This window comes from Neopelma chrysocephalum, unplaced genomic scaffold, assembly GCF_003984885.1.
Source record: "Neopelma chrysocephalum unplaced genomic scaffold, ASM398488v2 Primary Assembly neopelma1_96773, whole genome shotgun sequence".
Taxonomy (NCBI): Eukaryota; Metazoa; Chordata; class Aves; order Passeriformes; family Pipridae; genus Neopelma; species Neopelma chrysocephalum.
Window position 1 is genome coordinate 362,221 of NW_020925417.1, and position 25,490 is coordinate 387,710.

The 25,490-nt window shown below is 39.6% G+C and overlaps 1 protein-coding gene across 1 annotated transcript in view; it reads left to right on the top strand.

The window, feature by feature from the left end:
• The window catches only part of HAPLN1 (hyaluronan and proteoglycan link protein 1), a 54,217-nt gene that overhangs the window by 25,693 nt on the left and 3,034 nt on the right, over positions 1 to 25,490 (top strand). The window contains exons 2-4 of the mRNA XM_027709383.1: positions 1,994 to 2,119; positions 12,994 to 13,365; positions 19,338 to 19,640. Of these exons, the coding sequence (XP_027565184.1) occupies positions 2,020 to 2,119; positions 12,994 to 13,365; positions 19,338 to 19,640 (775 nt within the window). The 5' untranslated portion in view covers positions 1,994 to 2,019. The remainder of the gene's footprint in view (positions 1 to 1,993; positions 2,120 to 12,993; positions 13,366 to 19,337; positions 19,641 to 25,490) is intronic.

Sequence of the window (25,490 nt, forward strand, 5' to 3'; positions counted from 1 at the left end):
GCCTCACTCCCTGTGCATTTAGAGCTTGGTGGAGATGGGGATGCCATCCCCAAGAAAGGTCATGTAATGTGGTTATGTGACTATTTCTTTTCACTATTGCCACAGAAAAGAGCAGGTTTATGGTGAGAGGTAGAAGCCAAGTGTTAATGAGCAGTTAAGGCTCTCCAGGTCTGCAGAGCCCCTGTGGGCTTTTGTCACTGGGTCCAGGAGAGAAAGAATTAGATAGGTAAATTAGATAGATATTAGTCAGCAGCCAAAAAAAATAGACCCCAAACCCAAAGCCTTTTTCACTCTTGGAGGAAATACATGGTGTGGCTGATATGGGGTTTGTGAGTGACAGAACAGTGTGTCTTTACACCAGCGTGTCCCGCCCTCCCAAGCAGCCAGGCCAGCAGTCCCCTAGTGCAGGAGGAACACCCAGCTGCCCTTGTGTGACCCTTCAGACAGGCCAGGCTCGGTCTGATGTGCTCTAGAGGGAGCCATATATGTCCTTGCTCTCCAGAATGGAGGTCACCAGCCTCCTAAGCTTTCCAGGAAAGAGGGAGTGGCCTTAAGTTACTGAGTGTGGACTACCTGAAAAACAGTGTGCAGGCAGCACTTGTGCTACCTCTGGACACTCCACAGAAAGGATTAAGGGATGCTGAGTTGGCTTTGATCTCCCTCCCACACTGGCTTTGAAGAAATGGAAGGGCAGGCAAGTAACAGGCATGTTCTGATATGAAAAAATGGCAATGACATTTCTGCATTTCAGTCTGTAGTAGGGGTTGGTTCATATTACAGTATTTGGATCTAGACTTGAAACAATTCATTGCTTGTGTCTGGAGACAGGGACTGTTTGTGAAACTCACACCTTGAACCAGGTTTTGGCTGAGTACCCTGCGAATTTTATGTGTTTCTAAATCTGATAGAGAAAATGGGGGGGGGTAAAATTATCTCTGCATTAGAAAGTATATTAATAATGCTGCCATTATCTGATGATTGGGGGAAAAAAAACCCTAGTCTCTTGAAAGGCAAAGTTGGGAAATAGCTCTCTTTTATTTCAAGAAATAAGAGTAATGAAACGTATAGCTATAAAACACACAGCAGTCCAAACCCTCTACATAAAACCAACCTCTTGTATTTTATGCCTCCTTTTCTATTTCAGGTCTTCATTTGCCTAATTACTTCTCAGAGGCTGGCAGAGATTTTCCCTGCAGCGCTGAGCTCTGCTGACTGCAGAGACCCTACCTGGCACACTAAGTTAGTGCGTCAGCATTCTAGGTAGAAATGAACGAGAAATCAATCAGGGCAACTGCAGTGGCAGCATATACAACTCTAACCTAACCTAACTTTGTGCATGGTTTCAAACATTTCATTGTGTAATTTAGGCATCTTTTAAGATGGTAAGTGGATCTGAAATAAAATGGATCTTTCTAGTCAGCCTAATAAATGTTTTGTAATCTTTACTACTTAGCTCAAGCAACCTTGCCACCCTGACAGTTAAGTTAAATTGCAGCCTTGATTGAAATGCCAAATCCTACAAGAAAGTTATTTTAATCTTGAAAGTCTATCACCAGCAAATTGCATCATGCAGTGGATATAGACACAGTGATACAGCTTTGATTGTTTTAATTGTATGTTCAGACCAGGTCTAGAGTAGGTCTGGAAAAACAAAAGTACACCAGAACCTGTTTTGAAACACAGATACTGCTCAGGTATGGTCTTGCAAGGAGTTTTGTTTTAGGAATATTTGTCTGTGCACTCTCATTTTTTCTTGCTGTATTTCTGCACAGGCAGAGTTAAATATGGATTGCCAGTTTCATTTAATTGAAGTCCACAATAAAAAGTCTAACCTTCACACCCAAAAATTTAGCAGATGTTCTAACCTTCTTAGCTGAGTGGGTTAAATACATTACAAACCCTCATAAGATCAGTGCTCTAACAAGTTGTGCAGTGCAACACTGGAAAGGTTTCCAAAAATTCACAAACCTCCCCTTGTGTGATGCCCTTACAGTGAAGAAGATTCTTTTGGCTTTAAAGATGAAGAATCTACTTTTTCTGGTGCTGATTTCTGTCTGCTGGGCTGAACCTCATCCTGACAACTCCAGTCTGGAGCATGAAAGAGTTGTTCACATTCAAGGTAAGGAAATATATGAGAAAATACCAGTATCTTCATGTTGTTGAGGGAGACAGAATAATGTGCTTAATGATTCATAATTTATTATTTTTTTATGCTGCCACACTGTTTTTTTTAAATATTATTATTGCTGGCAACCAAACCTTTTCTTTTCTGGTTCTGTTGCACTATTATTACTCCTAAGGAAAGTAAAAAAAAAATGAAAGTTGCACTGTTTAATAGCACTTAGTCAAAACCTTGCAAATATTAGTCAGTAAAGTACAGCATGATTTAAGACAAAGGGAAAAAGCATGCATCCTAAAGTAACAAGCAACTGCAGTGGGTTGAAATACTTCAGTTTATTGTGAAGTAGATTTGATTTTAAGAGATCTGCCATACATAGTTCTTCACAGTACACAAATTTATTGTTGTGTATTATTTAAAAAGTCTCAGCACATTTGAGATCATAATTTCACAATTTAAACCAGAAAAAAAAAGTAACTTACCCCGATAAAAATGTGCCTTTCCTCATACCTTTAATTCACACTAAATATTATCCTGGCCTCCTGCACAATCCTGTTTGGTTCATGTTTGAATCCCAGAGCTTATAGCTGTGGCAGGATTTGAGTCTGCAGCAAAATGCAGCTGTTTTTTAAAGTCCCAGCTTCAGTCATTGAGGGTCATCCTCTACAAGAACAAATAGGGGGTTTATGCTGTTAGGACAGGCAGAATGAACAGGATTTTCCCCATTTCACTCCTATGTTTCTTGGGGCTGGTTTAAATAAATTCTGCAAAATTAAGAAGCACAGCATTATTGTTCCCCCCACTCCCTCTCTCTTCAAAATTTGATTCTTTCTCTCAACAGCTGGCAAATTTTGTTATTTGAGTGTTTGTGTAAACATGAATTGCCAAGGTAGAGCAGGTTACTGGGCAAGGCAGAGCATTTAAAAGTTCACAGGAGAGTCATAGAAGTTAAAGCTACCCCGTATTTATTAAAATAGGCGCTGGGATTGTCAAGGTCAAACAAGGAATAACAAGGAGCTGCCTTCCCTCTGAGCAAACTCTCAGGATGAAGGTCAAATGAATGTGTTAGATCAAAATGAAGACATACAACTGTTGTGAGATGATGAACATTTGATCCCCAGGGCAAATTTCAAATTAGACATCAATCTCTAATAAACATACATTTATGTTTTGTATAATGCAGATTCCTTTGTATAATGCAGCTTCTTTTCTCTGAACTTTATCTCTTGGAGGGTTAACTTAGTGGACTAGTCAGCAGTTCAGTGTAATTCACAAGTCATACATTCACTTATCAGCAACTCTACAGCATGTGTACAGTGCAAGTGCCAAATAGTTCAAAACTGACAGAAGTTTCAAGATGAACCTTTCTCCCAGTCGATGGAAACTCACCTGTACCTCAAGAGTTTATTCCTACGAGGAAAGCTGGATAAAGCCTTAAATTTGGGCTCTACCATAAGCTTTGTACATCATCTAGTTCAGGCTCTGAAATACACAGAACACAAATCAGAGAGACTAAAGCTGCTTGGAACTCGGCATTTTCACATGTAATTTTTGTTATTCCTCTCTGCATTGTGGAATTCCATCAGGGTTGGGATTCCTCCCTCCCCAAAGCTGCATAAACACAATATTCTACACCTGGAAATGGGCTGGAGATCAGGGAACACTGTGGAACATACGTGTTGTAGCTTCATACAAAAGGTATTTTTTATCACATTAACAAGTCTGGCGTCCCTCTCCTCATCTGAAATCCAAGACATGTGTAGCTAGTCTCCTCCTGGATTGCTTGCCTGGGAATGCCTTGGAATTACAAAAGGTGAGGGTGAATGTTGTGTAGTTAATTCTTACACAGCAATGAAAGAGATTTCCTGAGGCAGTGAAGGAAACTGTCTTATATTCCCCATTTTTTACCTCGTGTAATCTCCTGCAGGCTAAGTTTAATTTCATAAAAGAGGTTGGTTTCAGATCTCCTGACTGCATCCTGCTTTTCTGGTATGAAAAATACTCTCCTAATTCTCCATGTTTATTGTATGACCTTATGCTTCTCCTACTGTTGTTTTTTAGCTTCAAATAACACTTTGTCTTCTTTGATGTTCACTTTAAAATATTAATAACACCATATCCTCACAGCTATCATTTGAGTATACTTTTTCAAATTCTTCTCTAAGTGTATAACCTCCAGACTACAATTATAATTTGATGTTGTAACCTGATAATGTTAGCAGTTCATCTCTACACTGGTTCTTATTCAAATTCATATTCCTTGGGTGCACCCCGCCAGGATTTTATTCCAGATAAAATCTTTGGCTGCCTTTAGTATTTTTGTTTTCCGGATAACAATGCATTGTTCTTCAGACCTCAGATCAAATTTGCATTCTTCCCACCTGCACTGCAACGCTGGTTAATAATCTCTTGTGATAGACAGTATTTAGTAGTCAATGTCCCTCATTGTCACTTGCAACTAACAAGTAAAAGCTTTATATCAACAGGTCTTCATACTGGGCCTTAAAAATCTAGATTATACATTTAGTGTTAAATGTTATCATTCTTTTTTCACCCTTCTTTCTTCGGACTTTCTAAATATCCACTCTCTTCCCCTCAGTGTTGTTTAATATGCCATGTGAAAATTTAATTAATTCAATAGTCACAATTATTTTATAAGGTAAAATTAGTGGAAATATTAAAGACTCAGACATTATACAAGAGACAGTCCCCTGGCCTTTTTCATGTATTGTCCATTATCACCCTGAGCTGCAGGCAATTGATATATCACATTTCCCTGAACTTATACATTTACTTTTATTATATAGCTGATATCAAAGTAGTCTGACACCCCTTGCTAAGTATCTACTGCATTTTATCCCTCTTTCTCATATTTTGTATCTGTTCTTCAACAATTTCCCTTCAAACATTGTTCTAAGGCCCTGTTTGCTGTTGAGGTCAGACTAATCAGATTGTTAATGGTTGAATTACTTTCCTTACATGTATTTGTTATTTTGCTGCCATGTAGAAATATATGGTACTGTCTTAAAGTGACAGATGAGGTCATACCTCTACCACCAGGTCTACTTACCCCAATTTGCTGCCCCTCCATTACTATTAAAAACTCCTGCCATCTCTCTCAAACTTAGCATTTGTTAGTCAGAACGAGCTATTTCATAGACTGTATTGTTTTACCTCCCAACTTTTCACAGTATTCCTTGCAGCTCATTTCCTCTGGCCCAATTGCTTTGTTTCTATCTTTTTCTTCTTTGGTTTTGTTCCAATACTGAGAACAAAGTTTATAAAAATATCTTAAGGTGCATTTTATCTCGCCTGTGACTTTATTTTCCTTGCTGAAGCCAGTGGTGGATTTCATGGTTTTGGTCAGGCTGCTCTGTTATCCCAGGCTGCCTGACCATATCCCCTTCCTCTGGTAGTTTGTCTGCATAAAAAAATCATTCTAGTTTCACTTTTTTGGATAAAAAAGTGAGAGTACTGCATTTAAAGAAGATGTGTAGTCCCCCTCACCCCAGAAAAACTCTGTGTGCTTTAGGGGGATACTAGTTCCATTCTTTAGAAAAAGTCATAATTATAAATGAAGAAATCGTTCAGTGAATGAAAAAATGGGATTAAAGCATCCCCTAGCTACTTAAATGGGACCCCTGGTGGCCTAGTGGTTAGCATGCAGGACTCTCATCGCTGCGACCCAGGTTCGATTCCCAGTCCCCCAGGCAGATGGAGCTCGTTAGCCCTGTGAGGCCATCCATCTATGAGAAGGTCACTCTAAACAAACCTACGTCCTGAGGACTTCACTGCCATTGTCCAAGCTTGCTTGGCCCCGGCAGATGAACCTTAGGATTAAAGGGTGGGCTCAGTTCAGCGCATGCTGTGTCTCACCTAAAAAATCCATTGCGCAGGCTTGAAAGGTAAAAGACCTTTCCCCAAATCTTCGTTCGCGAAGACTGGCCATTATTATTAGCTACCTAAATGCCCACAACAAGAAAACACTGGTCTAAGTATATCAGTGCAATTAGAGACTAATATTTTCCTTTGAAGACAAGATTTTTGAAGGACTCTGTGACCCTTGAGAGAGGACAACTCTTCCCAGTGCTCACTTTGTGTATCTCCCTAAACTATTCATGGTGCCACTTGCTGATCAGTTACCCAAAGAGGCAGAGTACCCTTCAGAGATAAGAACATTCCTTCTGTGTGTAGCTGCTCTGCAACATAAGCAAAGTTGACCAAGACATCGAACTAATTGCTGAGTTAATTACCTGAGGCAGCCAGAGCCGTTAGAAATTACTCCAGTTTTTTCAGGTTTTAGAAATACAGCAAGAAAGGGCAGCGATGAAAACATAAAGTTTGGTTTGTGAAGGATCAATATTTAAAATTTTAGCTTTTCTCTGGATATGAGACGTTTGTATTATGCAGCATTTCTTTACCTTTGAGGTACAAGAATGCATCCCTTTGCCTATCAAGACCTCTGCACACACCAAAAAAATATGCCCACATGGAATGGATAGCCAAAAAAAAAAAAAACATGATAAGAGATTAAATACACTATTGAACTGACCTCTTACACTAATTCTTGTCTTCCCAAGTTTTATGCTTTTCCACTTTCCTTTAGGCTTCCTTCCTTTGGCCCAAATTTCTGCATTTTTCCTTTTTTCAATGATTTTATCTGTCACTTCTTTCCATTTTCTTGCCTTTATCTTTTCCACTTAAAATTTCTTCATAGTTTTGTTGCCATTCAGGACAGTTTAGGTAATGCCATGATCCATTGTGCTTTCTCTTCTTGTAACTGAGCTGCTCCTTTGATATCCACACATCATGTTTTGCTCTACAGATTGTGGTCTGTTGCACCAACAGGTGATAGAAATGACAGCAAAGAGCAGCGTCACCTCCTGTTTTCATAGCGTTTTTATTAAAGGCGTTCAGGATTGCATGTTCAGGATGAGACCTAAAGCAATAGGTATCAGGATATTTGGGTTGTAAAATATTACTACAGCAGCAAAACTATTTACATGAAGCATAAATTTAAATTATTAATTTGCCTTTACTTGTTTCATCAGTCTAATTCAATATTTTATAAATAAATAAATAAATAAATAAATAAATAATTTAAAGTTAATTAAAGAACTGGAAAAGCTCCTCAGCGTTTATGTGTAATATTTTGGTTTTTTCAGTCTTAATGCCACCCCTGAAGATTAACTCCTGTGCAGAGAAATGATCATGATTTCTGTTCTGTTCTGCTCTATGAGCCCTGATCTTCATGAAATTTATCTATACCAAAGCAAAACACACTTAAATTTTATTTGAGCAATAATTTAGAGGAGCTGAAGTTTGTTATTTCCCTGATGGTTTTATGTGCTCTTAGGTCTCCCAGAAACATAAACTTGAGTTAATATGGCCTCTTTAACAGTTCCCCCCAACTTGTTACTCAAGTTGAGTAAGTGGAATCCGCTAAAAAAATGTTTTATCTCAGTCTTGTAATGTCTTTGTTATAAAGACAGATTTCTTCTCTGCCATTTATAAAACAGGTATTTTTAGCTGTCCTATTATTTGGAAACTGAAGTTTTTAATTAAGATTTATCTAATATCTCTTTTACCAATTAAACTTAAAAGGAATGTGTAGGGAGTATTCTGTCCTGTCAGTTTAGAGGTAGGAACATGGGATTTGGAGCCTATTTTTTTTTCTCATGACACAATCAAAATGACGTTTATCCTTGAGCCAAAAAAGAACAACTTTTACTAGTTTTACAGATGACATACAAAAGTTCTTACACTTTTTTCCCCAAAAACAACAGTAAAAAGTTAGTTAGTTAAAACACAGATAGAAAAAATGTGCGAGAAGTATGTGGAAAAAAGTGTGTGTGTAATTCTTCCTCATGTTCTTCCCTCAGAATTCTCTGAGTAATAGATCCATATACAACTATATCAATAATGCACTTTCTTTAGATATTATAGCAAGTGGGAATTATTGTTATCACATAAATTATTTATGGCTGTTACGTAGGCAAGTTAGGATCACAAGATGCCAGTGCTATGGGAAAAGTGAGGATATTTTAGCATGAGAGTTATGCTCAAGACCCTGGTAACACCACAGGAAAGCAAGAAACAACTCTGTGTTTATTTAAAGTAGAATGGCAAACAATATTATCAACCTAAGGGCTTGCTAACAGTGGGAACCTTTGGGCAGTACGTGACTTTATCTGACAAAACACATCCATGATGTGACCTTATGATTTTTTTTTCTCTGTAAAAATGCATGTCTTGTTCTCTACTATCACTTTTTAAGTTTTTCCATTAAAATATGGGAATAATCAAGTTTCATAGCCAGGTCAGCATAAGCTTGTGGACATTACTGGTGGATAAAGTGGATAAGGCTATTTGCCAAGGGTTGTGGTGTGACCCTTTCCCTCTGCCCCATACTGTGTTCTTGGCCTTACAAACCTGGCCTGCTATCCTTCTTGAGTACAGAAGCCAGTTAAGAAGGAAAAATTAAAAAGGAAAAAAGAAGAAAACCGCACAGCAAAGAAAAACCCAAAACCAAACCAAAAATAACCCACCCAAACAATCACAAAAAAACCTGGCACAACCCAAAAGTCACTACTGAAAAGACAAAAAAAAAATATCTTAAAATGCGTCCAGCACTAAAATTTGAAACTAAACCAATAAGCCAAGGAAATAGAGAGGGAGAAGATAGAACGAGTGGACAGTTTGCTGCTGCAATGCCTCATTACTTAAGGCTGTAAGATACCCTTTCGCCTGCAGTATATACCTGTTTGATTTGGCACCACTGAGATACAGCAAAGCAAGTTTTTAAGTAAGTTTTCATCTGTGCCACACAGTTTTTCCCTGGGAAAGCAGCTCCCAGAGTTGTATGTAATCCTGCACAGCTGGACATCTTCTACAGCTTGGACAAGCTCTCTTTTAGCTGGCTTGGCTGTATCTTCATTATGCTGCCTTTGTCATCCATCTAATTGCACCAAGAGAATTAACTAAAAGCCACAGCCTATCAGAATCCATAGTAGGGAAGCAGAAGTGGAAAAAATACAACAAATTAGTCACCAGTGGTGCCTACTCCTGTGTTAACAGCTTAGTTATTGCCTGTTTTACAATGCAAAATATGCCTGGAAGGGCGAAAGCCCCACCTGGGAAACCTTTCTCATCCTGCTTCTGCCCTTGGAGCTGAGACCAGAGCCAATCACCAGACTGTTGCCATCTCTGGTTCCCAAGAGAATGAGCAGCTGGAAGTTTCATAGGACCATTTGTCCACCCTCTGAGGCTCTGGAGTGGCCATGCCAGTGATCTGCCTTGTCCCCAGCAAGGATCCAAACCATCCTGTTGCAGAGAGCTCCTGTTAAAGAGGTTAAAACCTCTTTAATTTGAGGTTTTCAGAGCTTACGGTTGTTTGGCCATTCATCTTATAAATTCTCTGATGCTACTTCTAGGGAAAAAGATCTGTTATCTTCCTCAAGTGACATGCTAGACTCTGTGACAGCACTCACGTGTCCCATGCCTTTCCTTCTTGTTGTCTTTGTTTAGATATTCCTTCCATTTAGAAACAAAGATAATTTTATTCAGGAGGAAAAGACTTGTCAGAAACACCATGAGGAAATCAGTCAGGGAGCTACTCTGACAACCCTTCAAAAAAGTGTTAACTCCATCTTCCATGACCAGATCACAACAGATCAGTACTCATTGTATTAAGGATCCCAGGAAGCAGGAGTCATTACTCATTTGAGCTGACTTTCACAGCAGTAAGCCAGAGAGCTGCATCCAGAGTGCTAAATATATTGTAAATTAAGAGATTCTGATTCACTCTGTCTTTGGTTTGTTGTGATTTGATGTTGTTTTTTTTTTTAATTCATCAACTCCAGGAAGAGCGAGACCATTCTTTTTGCCACACCCCCAAAAATGTGCAGTTAGATCAATTTGGCCCTGCTTCTGACTGGCTACTGGACAATAAAGACCTCTTGACCTCTTGCCAAACCCCAGTCCCCTCATTTTTAATCCTGAATCCCTGCTGTCTGCGTATCCTCTAGCCCAAACAAAAACTATGCATCATTCCCCAGTCTGATATTTTCTTTGCCTCGAAAGCCAGAGATTCCTCCTCACTCCCTAGATCTGGGAGCAGCAGCAATATAATTTTCTGCCAGAAGGGCACATCATCTCATTTTGTGTAAAAAAGAACTAGCTTTTAGAACACTCGAGGGCACGGGCATATTTCAAGTGTTGCATCTCCCTTGGAGTCTCTAGGGACTTGGGACATGATCTGTGATAAGAAAAGCCAGGTTTTCCTCTCCTTTCCCAGGTTGTCATCAGGTAATGGTTGCTGCAAAGGGCCAGAAGAGCTGGGAAGCAGCCAGGAGGGGGAAACACCACCCCATTAGGAGGCTGATGCTGGAGTCAGAGATGACAGTGCTCTAGGCAAGTCTCCACGCCTTGCTGGCAGAGGAGAACTGTTGTTAGAAAGACAGAGCATTAGCAGCTTAAGTCAGACTCTCCCTCCTGCTACTGTGTATTAACTTGACTATTCCAGTATGAAAGACCTAACATAGTTGAGCTCTTATTCAGATTTCTTGGTAATAACCACCCCAAAGCATAACATTTCTCCTCCCAAGGTGTACAGGAGTCTGTGGAATGTCTTTGTCCCCAAAGGAAACAGGAAAATTCACAGAAAAACTGTGCTGGCTGTCTCCTCCTTCTCCTCCTCCTGTGGAAACTGCTGGTAACACTTTCCATGGTGCCTTGCCTCAGATCACCTCTCTCCTTGAATGCTCTCCTCTGAAAGGGGGAAGATGGGTTATTGGAGCAGTCCTAAGCCTCTGGGAAGAAAGGCAGTGGGAAAGAACACCAGTTATATGTGGCTGCAGGGGACCTGCTCTGCAGCAATGATTTTTCACCAGGCAGGAAGGCCACTCATCCTCGTTAAACACCTTTCAGTGCTCCAGCTTGTTCATTCTTGAGGAAGCTGGGGCCTTGTCCCACACAGGCAATAGAAATGCTCCTGACACAGCACCTCCTGACAAAGAGCTATACCTTTGGCAGACCTGGTTTTCCTTAAACAGGTGCACATTTTGGACACAGAAAGATTGTCTTTGCAATTATCACTCCTGAATGTGTTTGTATAACCACAAAATACTGCATTACCCTGGTGTCCCCTCTGCTACTTGGTGTAGTTAGTGTGGACAGGGAGTGAAATTCAGCTGAGGCTGCAATTTAGGTGAATATATTATTCAGCTGCAGACCTGCCAACAAGGCTCAGAAGCCTGGGACTATCTGGAGATACTTATGAGCTACACATCTGAACATCTCCCTTCACCCCCTGCAGCTGTGGACACACCAGAGACTCCTACAGTGCTGTGGACAGACAGCTGACAGGGTGGGACACTCATCACCTAAAGCTTGTTTGTCAGTTCATCTCCATCCTAGTCCTCCCCTCCTCCAGTCATCCACATGTCCCTGGCTGATGATATTTTTTATGCATTTCTGTGGTTTTGTCTGGCCAATCCATATTCATCCCCAGGGATGCCAGCAGAAAATTGCTGCCGACCTTCACAGGATCATCCTCTCAGCAGCCTCTGCTTCTGGAAGCTTATCCCAAATGCTTTTTCCTGAATTTAGAGAGAGCCAGACTGAACCTCAGAGCCAGGAATTACATTTCCAAGCCTTTATAGTTACTTGCTGAACGCACATGGGGGATTGCAAAGTCTTTCTTCACAACCTGTTAACGCAGACTGATGTTTCCCCAGTGAGCTGATGATTCATTGCTGATCTCAGTCAATGTCTCAGTGGTTGAGGGCAGCAACACCAACAGAATCACTGAGCTTCCTCAATCAGCTTTGCAAACTTTGCATGAGTTGAAAGGCAAGAGTTACGAGAAGAAGGGAATATTCCCACTTTTGGACACATCTGCTGACTGCCACATGACATCTGCATTTCCCAGAGTTTTCCCTGTAAAAACCCCAGAGACTCAGGATTGGAAGCAAGCACCTGCTCCAGCTGACTGTCACAAGTGTAATAATTTCACAGAGCAACATCTGCTGTAGTGACCTAGTAGGGAGAAGGAAAGCAGGAAGTCTGGGGTGAGGAGAAGAGCCAGACAGTCAAATACAGGTTTGAGTGAAAAGTGAGATCAAAGTATCAGAGATAAAATAGTGATGAGTTTGAAGGAGATCAGAAAAAACAGATGAGGAAAAACCAAGTTGAGATGATGAAGAAAGTGGGCAGCAGAGGATCAGATTTTACATTTGAAGATAAACTGAACTTCCTTACTCTGGTCAGAAGAGGAACTCATACTCAAAAGTTAGAATAAAATACAAACAAAAAATATCTAAAATATTTATTTTAGAATTATGCTGACACTTTTCATCAATATAAATAGTGTTGTTTGGTACTGTGATGGTTTTTCTGATTTGTGAGTGGGATTCACTGCATCCCAGACTGTGAGGATGTTTGTACGCTATTGCCTGAATAAGCTGAGTCCATGGAGAAAAATTAAATAATGAAAAAAAAATGTAGAGCATTGAGACACAACTCTTGAACAACCCACAGGAAAACATGGAAAGTTTATGTGGAGCCTTTTATGGATGATGACATTCATCCATCAGCTATACACAACTTCATGACTGTGGGGTATATAGGATGGCCTCTGCCTATATGGGGTGGGCACAGACATATTTGCAGCTAAGTAAATAATTATTTACAACTGGTTTGCTCACCCTCCTACTGCATAGGTAGAAAATGACTCCAGACCTAATGACCCTGCAGACCTAATGTATAACATAGCTGATGGTTGTTATGGCATTGATCACAGCCATTTTGTAAAAGGAAAACTAATTCTTGGGGGGGGGGTGTTTTCCCTTGTTCTTCTCCTTGAATCCCAGCAGAAAATGGACCCCGTCTACTTGTGGTAGCAGAACAAGCCAAAATCTTCTCTCACCGGGGTGGCAATATCACATTGCCATGTAAATTCTACCATGAACACACATCAACAGCTGGCTCAGGAACCCACAAAATCCGGGTCAAGTGGACCAAACTCACCTATGATTACCTCAAGGAACTGGATGTTTTCGTGGCCATGGGGCACCACAGGAAGAGCTACGGGAGCTACCACGGGAGGGTGTTCCTGAGGGAGAGCAGTGAGAATGATGCCTCCCTTGTAATCACAAACATAATGCTGGAGGACTACGGGAGGTACAAATGTGAGGTGATCGAGGGACTGGAGGATGACACGGCAGTGGTGACTCTGAATCTGGAAGGTAGGTACCACCTGAGTTGTACCCTAAATCAGATTTATGCTGTGTTAAATGCCTGATTTGTTATTTTTTTTCCCCTTGTACTGCTGATATTGTATTATCAGTGATAACAGCAAGCTGAGGAGCAGAATTGGTTGTGCTCTGGGGAATCTTGAGCTGACAGCCCATGACAACAATCATAAATTAGAGGAACATTAGGGCTGCTCTAACTTATGCAAGACTACAGCATATTCAGCTTCAAGTGAGACTTTTTGTAAGAGGAGACAAAAAAGAATGAGCAAACATAGTGTGAAGAACTCCACGTGTTTTTAATTTGCTCCTGTCATTTTGTAGAAGTCACTGGATCTTTTTACCTAGGCAAAATTACATTGAATTTTCCCCTAATGGTAATTTTACAAAACTTCAGGACATTTTAAATTATCAAGCAAATACAAATCTTTCTTGCAAAGATAAAAAAGTAGTTATCCAGAGACAATGGTTTTGGCTTTTTCCATCCTTGCACTGATGTAAAATAGATCTGTACTGTCTGTCAAGACAACTCCTATGTGTAGTCTCTAGGCATCTCCCTCAGCAATATTCTTGAAAACAGTAGGGCACAAAGCATTTGAAAAATTAGGGAAATAGGTTCAAAGAGTACCAAAAATTCAACTTGCCTTCCTTCTTTTGAAATTCAGATAAATGTTATGAGTTTCAATGTATGTAAATGCATGTTTGGCCTTTTTTTTTTCCCCAAAGCACTGCACCAAACAGAGGAAAAAACTACAAGTTTCATGAAGACACATCACTTATACTTACCAGCAAGTGTGTGCCAGAGGGATTCTTATAGAAAAGGAAAGAAGAGCTTGGTACAAATGCTAGTGCACACACAAGAAATCTGTATCTGAAAGGCAATATTTGATTGATTCTAGGGTAAGAAAGAAATGAGGAATCTTTTCTTTACTTCATAGAGTAAGACCAGTGAAAAAAAAGGGAGACTTTCTACTCTTTTTACTGGTGGTGTTTTGTAATACCACACCAGCCCATTGGATACAAGGTCAGGGTCCCTCCTCCGAAGTAAGAAATTCATAAGGCTAGGAAGAATGACATTTCTTCAGCCAAGTATGTCCCAATCTACCCTCAAAGGGCAATTTATGTGTTTTAACTAGCATCTGGCTAACCTAAGATTTAAAAGATTTTTGTCAGACATGGGAAAGACGTACGACTGTTCCTTTCTGACTTTATGGAGTGATGTTTCTTACACTGGCAGGAACATCTCCTTTGCAAAACCTCATGGTAAAACTTAACCTTTCAAGTGAGATAAGAGCAGGGAGAGTGTCAGTCCTGCTTATGTCAACTAAATCCAATGATTCTGGGTCTATAGTACAGTGCAGTTTCCTAATAAAATGGTGAGTATTAAAATGTACTAATATTACAATGAATATATAAATAGCTGATGGAATATATCCCTCTGTTTGCATGGCACTGTGCTTATTTTTTTGACTCATCTGCATATTTACATAGTGCTGGCATCAAATATATAAATTTAATGTATTTGAGCAAAGGGAAATCAGTATTTGAACAAAAATTAAGATATATATCAGCCCATTCCAACATTCTATGTCTGCTGTAAATAATCAGGTTAATCTTACAGTTGGAAGGATTTGCATCAATAGCCTGATGTCCTAAGATAGTGGCCTTAAGGATGTTAATTGACAGCGACACAATGCATTTACATACAGGAATGCCCACTAGCAGTGCAGAGCAGCAGTAATTTCTTCTGTGACAGGGTAACAAGTCCTTGCAGACACAGCTGTGTTTGCACATGCTGTGGGAAATGGTCCTTGAAAGATGCAGGAGAAATAAAATTTCAAAAAATTATCAGGAAATGATGACCTAAAAGGAAAATGCCGAAAAAATTAGGGCTAATATTAGCCCAAGAAGATCAAGGGAAGACAACAGTTTTCAAATTTTGATAAAGGCTGTAGAAGGGAATAATATGCCTTAGGCCAGATGAGTCTAGTTCTAATGCTTTTATATGTCAGAAATAAACAACCTCACTGACAGCATGGTTATGGGATGCTGTGGGCGTCAGGGACACTATTTCAACCCTCAGTTTCGTTTTTAGGGACATTGATACCTGCTGACAGCTGGCAGCCCACCCTGTAGCTGAGTAATCAGACATCTGACAGCCCTGACAGGCAAGAAAATTGAGACAGAGTCTCCGTGAAAATGAGGGACTTTAAAGTTTTTACAGAATTTTAGGAATCTAGCATGGAAAAATTTTGCCATCGAGTGCATGATCCTGCCAGCATAAAACTGTACCCTACAGTATAATATATAGCAAACCCTACTGTTACCCCTTGTTTACACTGGCTACAAGAAAACTTACTTTTCTGTTCAGGCTAGAACTCAAGGAAGCCCATTTCTTTACCCTGGCTGTGGAAATACCTTCCCCCCACCCCATATGGGTCAACAGAAATTTGTGTTATTTTGTCCTGCATGTCAGTACTCTTAAAACTGCTAATTGTGTGTGGTGCTGGCTTAAGACACCTATAAATTGTTACAGGAGTTGAGCTTTCTAAGATTATTTGTTCACCTTGCTGTCTTGGGTAAACGTTACAGCTCCTTGCACTGACAGTGTGTTTGAATCAACTGAGTAATTGCACCAGATTTTAGGGGTTACCTACATAGAAGACTCTGAAATACAAATGACTTACAGAGGACACACAAATATGTTACCCAAAACCCACAGTAACTGGAGCAAAGTTGTAGGTTTGTGCACTTGAATGTAAGGCATTCATGGAAATACAGGCATTCCTATGGGGAGGATAAGCTGTACATCCAATTTTTATGTTCTGATTTGGTTGAAATCCTAATTTCCACTACCATATTCATTTTCTGAACTACAGTTGCTTTGTCACAGGTGCCTCCAGCAAGCCTCACCTATCCCTCCTCTTTCACTAACAAATTTATTCTCCTTTGAGTTGATGTGTCTCAGATTATTCCTGTCTCTTTCTGGAGTCAAGGAGGTCTTTCCCTAGAGGTAGGACCCATTCCAGAGCACCATGGGTTTGGGAGAGAAGCCTATGTTTTAGATTAGCACCCCCACTCAGGCTCCACATGTCACTCAGCTGCTTCCTCGGGGCAGGGAGAGGAATCACAAAGGTCAGATTAAGGCTCCTCAGCTCCCTCTTCCCACTAACTAACCATATTTTAACTTTCTGGGGCTGGAGGTTTTTGTCTTCCTCCATTTTTTAAACGGAGTTTGTTAGTGTTTGGACATGACGTTTTGTCTAGTGGCAGAACACAGGGCTGGAGTCAGGAGTTTAGATTCAGTCTGTACTTTAGGGAACAGTAACAAGCTATGGAACAGCTTTTGTCCATTCAGGAACAGGTGGGATGGATTATCCCTTGACAGGTTTGCAAGGTCCAAGACTGAACAAGGCGCCCTATAGCTAACTAAAATTCAGCACTGATAAAGTGTAAGGAAGGGAAGATGAACAGTAAGATCTAACTATGAATTTCAGCTATGTTTCATAGGGGAATGAAAGGGAAAAAAATTAACAAAAAAGGCAAGATCATGCAAAGCTGCACAAAACACACATCCAGTCAATTTTCCTCTGCAAAATTGCCTATGGCCACCCCCAACTGAAGGGTAAAATTAATGCTAATCAGTTGCAGGCTTGTACTGCAGATGAACTCGAACAAAAAGTGGGCTTCTATGCTGTCTACTCAAATATAACCCAAAGCTAATATTTAGTGCATATTTATGTTATGAAAACATCACGTCCCAAACTGTCAAACCCAGATTTGTAACACATTTATATACATGCTTAACCCCTTTTAGAAAGTGGTTTGGGAAACCTTAAGGAATCAAATCTGTTTAAATAGTTTTCAATTAATTCCTGTTCAGTTTTTAGAAGTACGCAAGCTTATATCTTGATTAAAAATTACCCACCTCTGCTGATTTTAGAGGGTTTTTTTACATGTATATGCAAATCAGACACATGTACTGTACAAGGAATTGGTTGTCTGGGGAAATGTAGTTCTGGAAAAATAATAACGATTGGATTTCTAGTAAAGTAATAAAGCTTTGACTCCTATGGCGTTTGCTAAATTTTTATTATAGCCAGTGATATTTCTATCTACTAGCACTGAGGAAGAGTAAATAAATTTTTTTATAGAGATGAAGGAAAAACAGAGATCCAGAAAAATATGAAACATCTTCAGCTTCTTGTTTATGAAGCTACAGTTGACACACATGTTGTGTTACATTACATTCATGCTTTACAGCTCAGAACAGCTCATAACTGAAACGCCTTTTAACAAAGTATTTACAAAAGGAAAGGGCTGAAGCAGACTCTTTGGCTAACTGCTGAAGGAGAGCAAAATATTGTTTATTATTACCCTGCCAAGTTTACATTTGCACGCTTTATTTTCTTGGACCAAGTCCCCGAGGTTTAGCAATAACATAGATTTTTATCAAAAATAACACCTCTTGGACGATAGAGGGGTGAGAGAGAGAAGAGAAAGAAAGGGGACTTTAAGATACTGGTAGAATAGACACAGAGATGGGTTTGAATGTCTGGAAAGAAGAGTGGCTTCATCCCATGGTGAGAGCCCTGTATGACCACAGTGTAATTTCTCTGTCCTACTCCTCACTGCCCCAAGGACAAGGAAAATGCCATAGGCAGGAGCATTCATCAGCAGGGAGAAAGCAAAAATAAAGATGAATGTTTATACCAGTGCAAAGTTTTTGGCTCATGTGTTACCTTGTCTTCAGTCCCTCTATATCCTACAGCACTTAGTCCTACATAGAGGTGTGAGGATAAGCAATTCTGAGCTGGATCTTCTCTGATACCATTTTATTTCAGTGTATTATGAGACTGGGCTAAAGCCAACTGTAAAATTTAGATCTAGGTTAAGTTTCTAAACCCTGTCAAAGATTAGGGTGGTCTGATCCAAACCTTTGTTTCAAGTCTTTCTCTTCTCTTTTATCAAAGCCACTTGCGGAGGCGGTTCCTCAGTGTTTCCTGAAACATCTTTCCAAGAAGTAATGTTTAACTTCAGATCTTTTTTATAAAACAAGCAGAAAATATATTATAGAAAATCTGTCAGATAAGAGCAATACCTGTGATTAGATGCTACTTCCAAAGCAATTCTGAAGCATTTCCCATGTTCTCTTGAATGTCCTCTCTTTTGAGAGGACCTGTCTGAAATATCTCAGCAATAATGAGCATCAGAAAGGGCTCTGGGATGACCTGTGGCTGGTCCTCCAGGAGGGAAGGAAGCATTTGGCAGGTCCACAAGCAAACAAAAGACAACTGTCTTGAAATTCTCAGGAAATATTCTCAAGGGCACATGCCAAGAACAGAACACAGCGCTCTTTTATGTCAATCAAAACATTTCATTTTAATGTCTATAAGTAAAAAAAATAATTCATAGAAGTAGTTCAACAATTTCTTCTTTATTTTTGTTTTTAAATGACTGCTAGGAAATCCCCAAATCCCACTAAAAAAATAAAATTAAAATTAAAAGTATAATAATAAAAAAGTAGAACAAGGCTAGGGTTTAATTGATTTTTTTAAAATGAGACTCTTATCTTGCAAGGGATAAACTGGAATTTTCTGACAAAAAAAGAAATGTAGTTGCAAAATTCCATCCTGCTCTGCTCCTCTTTAAGCACTGTGAGAGCACGAGGGTGAGATTACTGTGTGACAGCAAAGCTGGGGATGGGAGCAGTGTCCAGAACTAGCACAGTTCCCACTGGGAAAGTAATGGGGCTGTGGGGCGATGAGCCAGCTAGGTGAGGCAGCATCCCTATTCCCTTCCCAAACCCAACGCTGATGTGCTGCTCACAGAGTGTTTTCCCCTGGCAATCACTACAGTCCTGACACACATCATGGAGTTTAACCTTTAATTTCTCCTTCTGGTGGCTGTAAAACCTGTTTCCCCTTCCAATGCCTAGTGATACTCCCTCCCTCCCCCCACTATAGGTGTGGTGTTCCCTTACTCCCCACGGCTGGGGCGGTACAACCTGAATTTCCACGAGGCTCAGCGGGCATGCATGGAGCAGGACTCCGTCATCGCCTCCTTCGACCAGCTCTACGACGCCTGGAGGTCGGGGCTGGACTGGTGCAACGCTGGCTGGCTTAGTGATGGATCTGTGCAGTACCCCATCACCAAGCCCCGGGAGCCCTGTGGAGGGAAGAACACAGTGCCTGGGGTCAGGAATTATGGGTTCTGGGACAAGGAAAAAAGCCGATACGATGTTTTCTGCTTCACTTCCAACTTCAACGGTAAGAGCTTTCTTCACCCCCCACATCACAAATGACTCTTTCTCTGCTTAGGCAAGAAACTCTGCTGGCAGAGAGTGGTATTTGATTTGTCAGAGCTTATGTTGGGCTTGGAAGATGTTGCTGTTGAATTTACGGGGACACATGTGCAGAGTAAAGTCATCTTTGCCCTGTGCTCACGTAGGTGGTTTTTACAACTCAAGACTTGTACTGGTAAGAGTGCTTAATTTTTCCACTTGCACCCCATTAAAATTTATATGTACCCTTTCAATGTTGATAAGTGCCCAGTTTAATTCAGTTAAAGTGATGAAGAAACCTGCAGTTCATTAATTCAACTTTCCTGTTGAGTTCAATTACAATTCAACTCATATTGCTTAAATATATCCCCAAAACAAAATTCTAGCCATCACTTCATCTGTACTGCAGTGTCAGGCAGCTCCTGCTCATGTACTAGGTCTAATATGACTAATACTTCCTTATCAGAAAACCTGTTTCTAGCTTTATTCCTTAATAATTTAGGTTCTTAATCTTAGCACGTTGCCAAAACCCCATTCACTTTTGCTCTGAGGTTGGACTGCTGTAAACCTTATTTTAACAACTGCAAGCTTCTTTTGCTGTTAGTAGATGTTACTTTATGTATGAAATGAAATTAAATGGTTCCCTCTCAGCTTGCTATCATTTCAGGTTTTATCTAGTGGATGGAAAGGACTTAGAGAGCACTGCTGTAACTGAGAGCAATGTTGCAAGCACACGTGCCCAAGGAGTCTACAATCCTCTACAGCATCCTACTTGTGGATAATTCTTACACAAATTTGCATATGTTTGGCTTGCAGCCCACCCAGACCATGGGACATGGCTTTTTTTTTGTTTATGCACAGATTGCTTATCCACAGTGAAGCAGTTTTGTCCTAGAGCATAGCAAAAAATAAACATAAGCCTTGCTTTCAGAAGATACGCTCTAGTGCTACATCTGCTCCACTCTCTCTCTCAAAAAAAAAAGAAAATCCTGAAGCCAACAATATTAAATTAGGCTGGAAGTGATCTGAAAAAAAAGTTTAGCTGATTTTTATCATGCTGCATCATTCCATGAGATACTGGCTCAGTTTTTTCTTCCATCATTTATCCAAGGTGAAATCCTACATGAATTCATCTCTCATATGCAGATTTAACCCTGTACTATAGAAATAACTAAGGAATAAAATAATCAGGGAAAAATAATTAAAATACGCTGGCTGCACCACCCTTTTACACACTAGAAGCTGGACAGTGTCTCTTAAGGAAAGAGAAGTATAATTTCTGGGAAAAAAAAAAAGAAAAAGAAGTACTGACAAAAATATTGTCTGTGCAGTGACCCAACAAGGAGGGAGAAAGAGGGAGAAAGAGGAATGAGGTGATGATAAGGTGTAAGATAGGAGGACAATCAAAGACAAGACACTGAAATGAATTTCAACCTTGATAAGTTCGTTAGACTGATGTGCAAGACAGAACACTACACAGCAATAGGACAAGATAGCTCTCTCCCTCTCTCTCTCTCACCCTCTTTCTCTCCCTCTATCTCTTTATATATATACGTGTGTGTGTGTGTGTGTGTGTGTGTGTTCCCCACAACTCAATGCCATGTCAGTCTCTCAAGAAATCAGCAGAAAATCTGGACTTCTGCTTCTCTCAGCATCCATTTCCTTAACTCACCATATCGCATTGTCCTCACACATCCCTGCTATGCTCTCCACTATTCATGTCCCAAACTCACCTCAGTACCTAAAGTTAACCCAGCCACGCTCCCAAAAACCCCAGCTCCCTATTTTCAGCTCAGCACTTCGAATAGCTTAAACATGTCTTTAATGGCATATGTTGCCTTTCTCAGTGTAAAGAGAAAAGCTGTATAATAACCCATTTTTCCACTGGGTTGGAATTGCCAGTTTTCAAAAATAGTGGCTATAGGCAAAAAAAGCTGTTTCTGCAATACCCAATATTGATTCTCACAGCTCAGGAACAGCCAATGAAAATGAGAAGTAATCAGAAAACCCTGCATTCCCAGCAGTGACAGTGACTGCTGGAATCTCCTGAATGTATGAAACAGAAGAGCCTTCAGCTTTATGTAAGGGAGCTGGGAAAATCCCAAGGTCCCCAGGATCAGGGAAGTGTAAGGTGAGTTCAAAAAAAGTGTCAGTTGTGAGAGCTTCTATTAAAAAAAAAGCAGTCAAGTGAGGTTTAGATTTCTGTTAACTGGGTTCTTTTTAGAGAAAGAAATCCTCCAAAAATATTATGATCTCAGGGATCATTAAAAAAAAAAGAAAAAAATGGTTCCATTCTAAATAATTCAGCAGTAAAACTAAAAAAAATCTTTATTTGAAATGCATGCAAAGCTTGGTTTTTACCTGAAGAAGAAAGGTAAAAAAAAAAAAATCTATATTTAGCCATTAAGATAAAAAATGAAACTGTAGTCATCAATGCAGTGAATTCAAATTCAGGCTCAGCGTTTTCGCTCTGGAACTGTTGGATCCCCTCTGTGATGAGCTGGATACACAAAAACAGACTGGTTAAGAAGTTTCACCATTAATGAAAAATTCTACTTGCATTTCTGTTACCTGCACAGGGAAATTGTTTGATCAAAACTTGTTTGGAATATAACATAAAATAATATTTTTTTTAATGATATTACCCTCTACAGTGTCTTTTCTTAGACTAAGGCAAATGCAGTACTTGTACACTTTTTTTCTGCCTGTATAACTGATTTATACTCAAATTTTTCTGTTGTTTCATAGAAGATTTGTTAATGTTCTCTGCCCAAAACCAGGAAAATGTTTCATAGTAGTACCAGCAATTTACCAGTTTATAAGAATATCTAGAGATGTGTTTCACCAAACAATGCAAAGAATAACACTTAGCCTAATGTTATCTATGAAATCCATCAAAATACTGTGAAATAACATGATTTTTTTCTTGCCTGCATTGGATGGCAATGTTTCCCCATCTGTTTTTACATGCCTTTTGTTGATAAAGGCTGTTGAAAATGAATATACACAGCTGGGAAGTATCTAACTTAACTGTGAAAATTCCAAAATTGGAATTCTCAAATTCCAAATTGGAATTTCTTGGTGTCTGAGGACTCAGCTCTGCTCCCTCACAGCCAGTTTCTCCTTCTCTTGTCCTGCACAGTGAGAGCCACTTTAGTTCATGTTGCTAGGAAAGCTGAAGGTTCCTGACAACCTGCCATGGTCCAAAGTTTTGCCAAGGTTGCAGACAACCCTAATTTATTTTCTTGCCTTATCCCAATGAATGGGGGTGCTCCCCTTCCATACAATTTGGGGGAATAAATGCAGGTGAATCCTTTTGTTACAGTCTTCTCCAGAGAACCTAAAAGGTATAGGAAAAGCAATATATAATGGAAGAGCTGAGTGGTTATTCTTTGTTTAGTTTCAAAGGACGTCTGAAGGAGAACAGCTGGTTTTTTTGAAGGAAAAGCCATGAGACTATTTTGCACTGAAAAGTGCTAAATGAGCTAAATGAAAACATATTTATCAGCTCCTCTTTAATTAAGCACTTTCAAAGAAAAAAAACATAAGGTACAAGTAGAGCCTGCATCACACTTTCTGCTCATTAACATGCATTTTGTTATATACTTTGCACACAGAACCATGGTGCAAAATTGATCGTCCATCAGCTCTAGAAATCCAAGTAAAAATCTCATGTTGACAAAGAATACAAGGAATAAATTTTAGGGATTATGTTAAAAGCACCTGTTTATTACAGTAATTCATGCTAAACACCTCTGCCATTTAAATGGGAGAAAGGTGTGGGAAGTCCTACCTGGATAATTCTCATTTGACCATTGCAGAGTGTTTTAGCACTGGGAACATGTAGCCTTTGCTCCAAAAAAGAGAAACAAACCTAAAATAAAATTACATACCCTTTATTAGAAGTGGATGCTTCTGAGTTGATATTGGAGCACTCAATAAAAAAATATTCCTACATATTTAATTCAAAACCAGTTGCCTGAGATGAACACTGGATATCAAAATACTTATCAGGTCTTAACCCTGATTCTTTTTTTCATAAGAAAAACTGACTAATAAATCTCTCAATTTAGAGCTGAGCTTGGAGAAATCTCCAAGAATAAATCATCCCTCAAACTCCCACAGTAACAAGGGTGTGGGGTATTTAGGTCAGTTGCTGGTGTTTTCCTCTTTAAGCTGTTCTGCTACATGCAAAAAGCTTAAAATATCTATTCTAGGGGGTTTGAGGGATGCCTCTGCCCCATGATTTGGTTATGAGAAGAAATCAAAGCAATCCCATCCTCTGTTGGAGTGACCCAACCACGAGGTATTAATGAGAGAGAGAGGTAGCTAATTCCTCCCTCTCCTTCCCACCAATTAATAGATACTAAGATTGAACAGTTAGGAGCCCTTCTCACCGGTTGTCAGGAGGAAAACTGCAAATCTGTATGGAGTTTATTAAAGGAGTTTTATGTAATCTGGATACACATTGTACCCTTGTAGGGTTTGCTATTAAATTTCTCTTATTTAATAAAGGGGCAGAGTATTAGAGTTTTTATTATTGGTGTCATATATCAAAAGCCTGACCTCACTGCAAATCCCTAGGAAATTACATTCCATGGACAAATGGTTTGAAGAGGAACTAAGTAAGCTAGGTGAAGTTTACATACTATCAGTCCAGATCCCTGTTCCCCTAAGTCTGAAATTCTGTTTGCTTTGGGGAAACCTCTTAATAGCATATCGGTAACGGTTTTCCACTTAATATTCTTTTTACCTCATAAATGCTCTCAACTTGCCAAGATAGAGTTGAGAAAGCGTTTTTCAAAGGGATAGATTATTTGTTCTCAATAGTTTTCTGTAGAAATACTGTAGATATTGTCTCTGACAGCAATGAAATATTTTAAAAGTTTCTCCTCTGCCACAGCTGCAATGTAAATACCTTTTGTTAAAGTGTTCTTGTCCTGGTACACAATGTCCAACCCTTAGACAAAGTTAATTCCATTGTCTTTGTATTGTCATCTGACCTGACTTTTTTTCACCTAGGAAAAAAAACAACCTGTGTGTTTTTTATGGGAATCTGAAGCTTGCACAACTCCTAGCTTGCTCACCACTTTTTTTGTCACTAAGAAATAATCTCAAACTGAGTAGAGTTTTGTGCATTTGCCTGGTTTTTACCATTCAGAAAAAGCATATTGTTCTGGAGTACATTCTTAATTAAGAAGTAGAGAGTGTGCTCTGGAATTAGAAGATCCCCACATGAATAAAGTCCTTCTGTTTTTTCATCTAACTTGCTTCTTCAGGAACAGATTGAAAAGTAGTGAATTTATGTGGAAATTATTATGCCTTCAAAAAAACCCACTATTCCTTTGCAATCCACTTTGCGTCAAATCAGTGATGATAAATAACCCCAAGTATAATCAATGAAATGTTTACAATGAATGTTTATTGCCTTGATAAATGAAATCAATATTATTGCTGCTTATGGATTAGTAGGGGAGACTTCCTTTTTGAGCTTTATTTGCTGGCATATATTTTCATTACCTCGAGACAGAGGCACATTTTCCTTTTCAGCACTATAAGTTCAGTGCTGTGTTAGAGTGAGCATGTATCCTTTGATGCTTAAAGAGAAACAGAACTGCAGAACTGCTCATGAAGTCTTTCAACAGCCATGATTTTGCTCTAGCACAGGCTCAAACTCTCCTTTTGAGAAGCTGTTCAATACCCTGGCCTTTTTAGAGAAAAAAAATTGTGCTTGTTTTTAGTCAGAAACAAGGTCACCACCCTGTCAGAGAGCAAATGACATGCGTTGCCTCCAGCCACTCCCCCTCAAAAGCTATCAAAGGCTGAATCTTGCTGC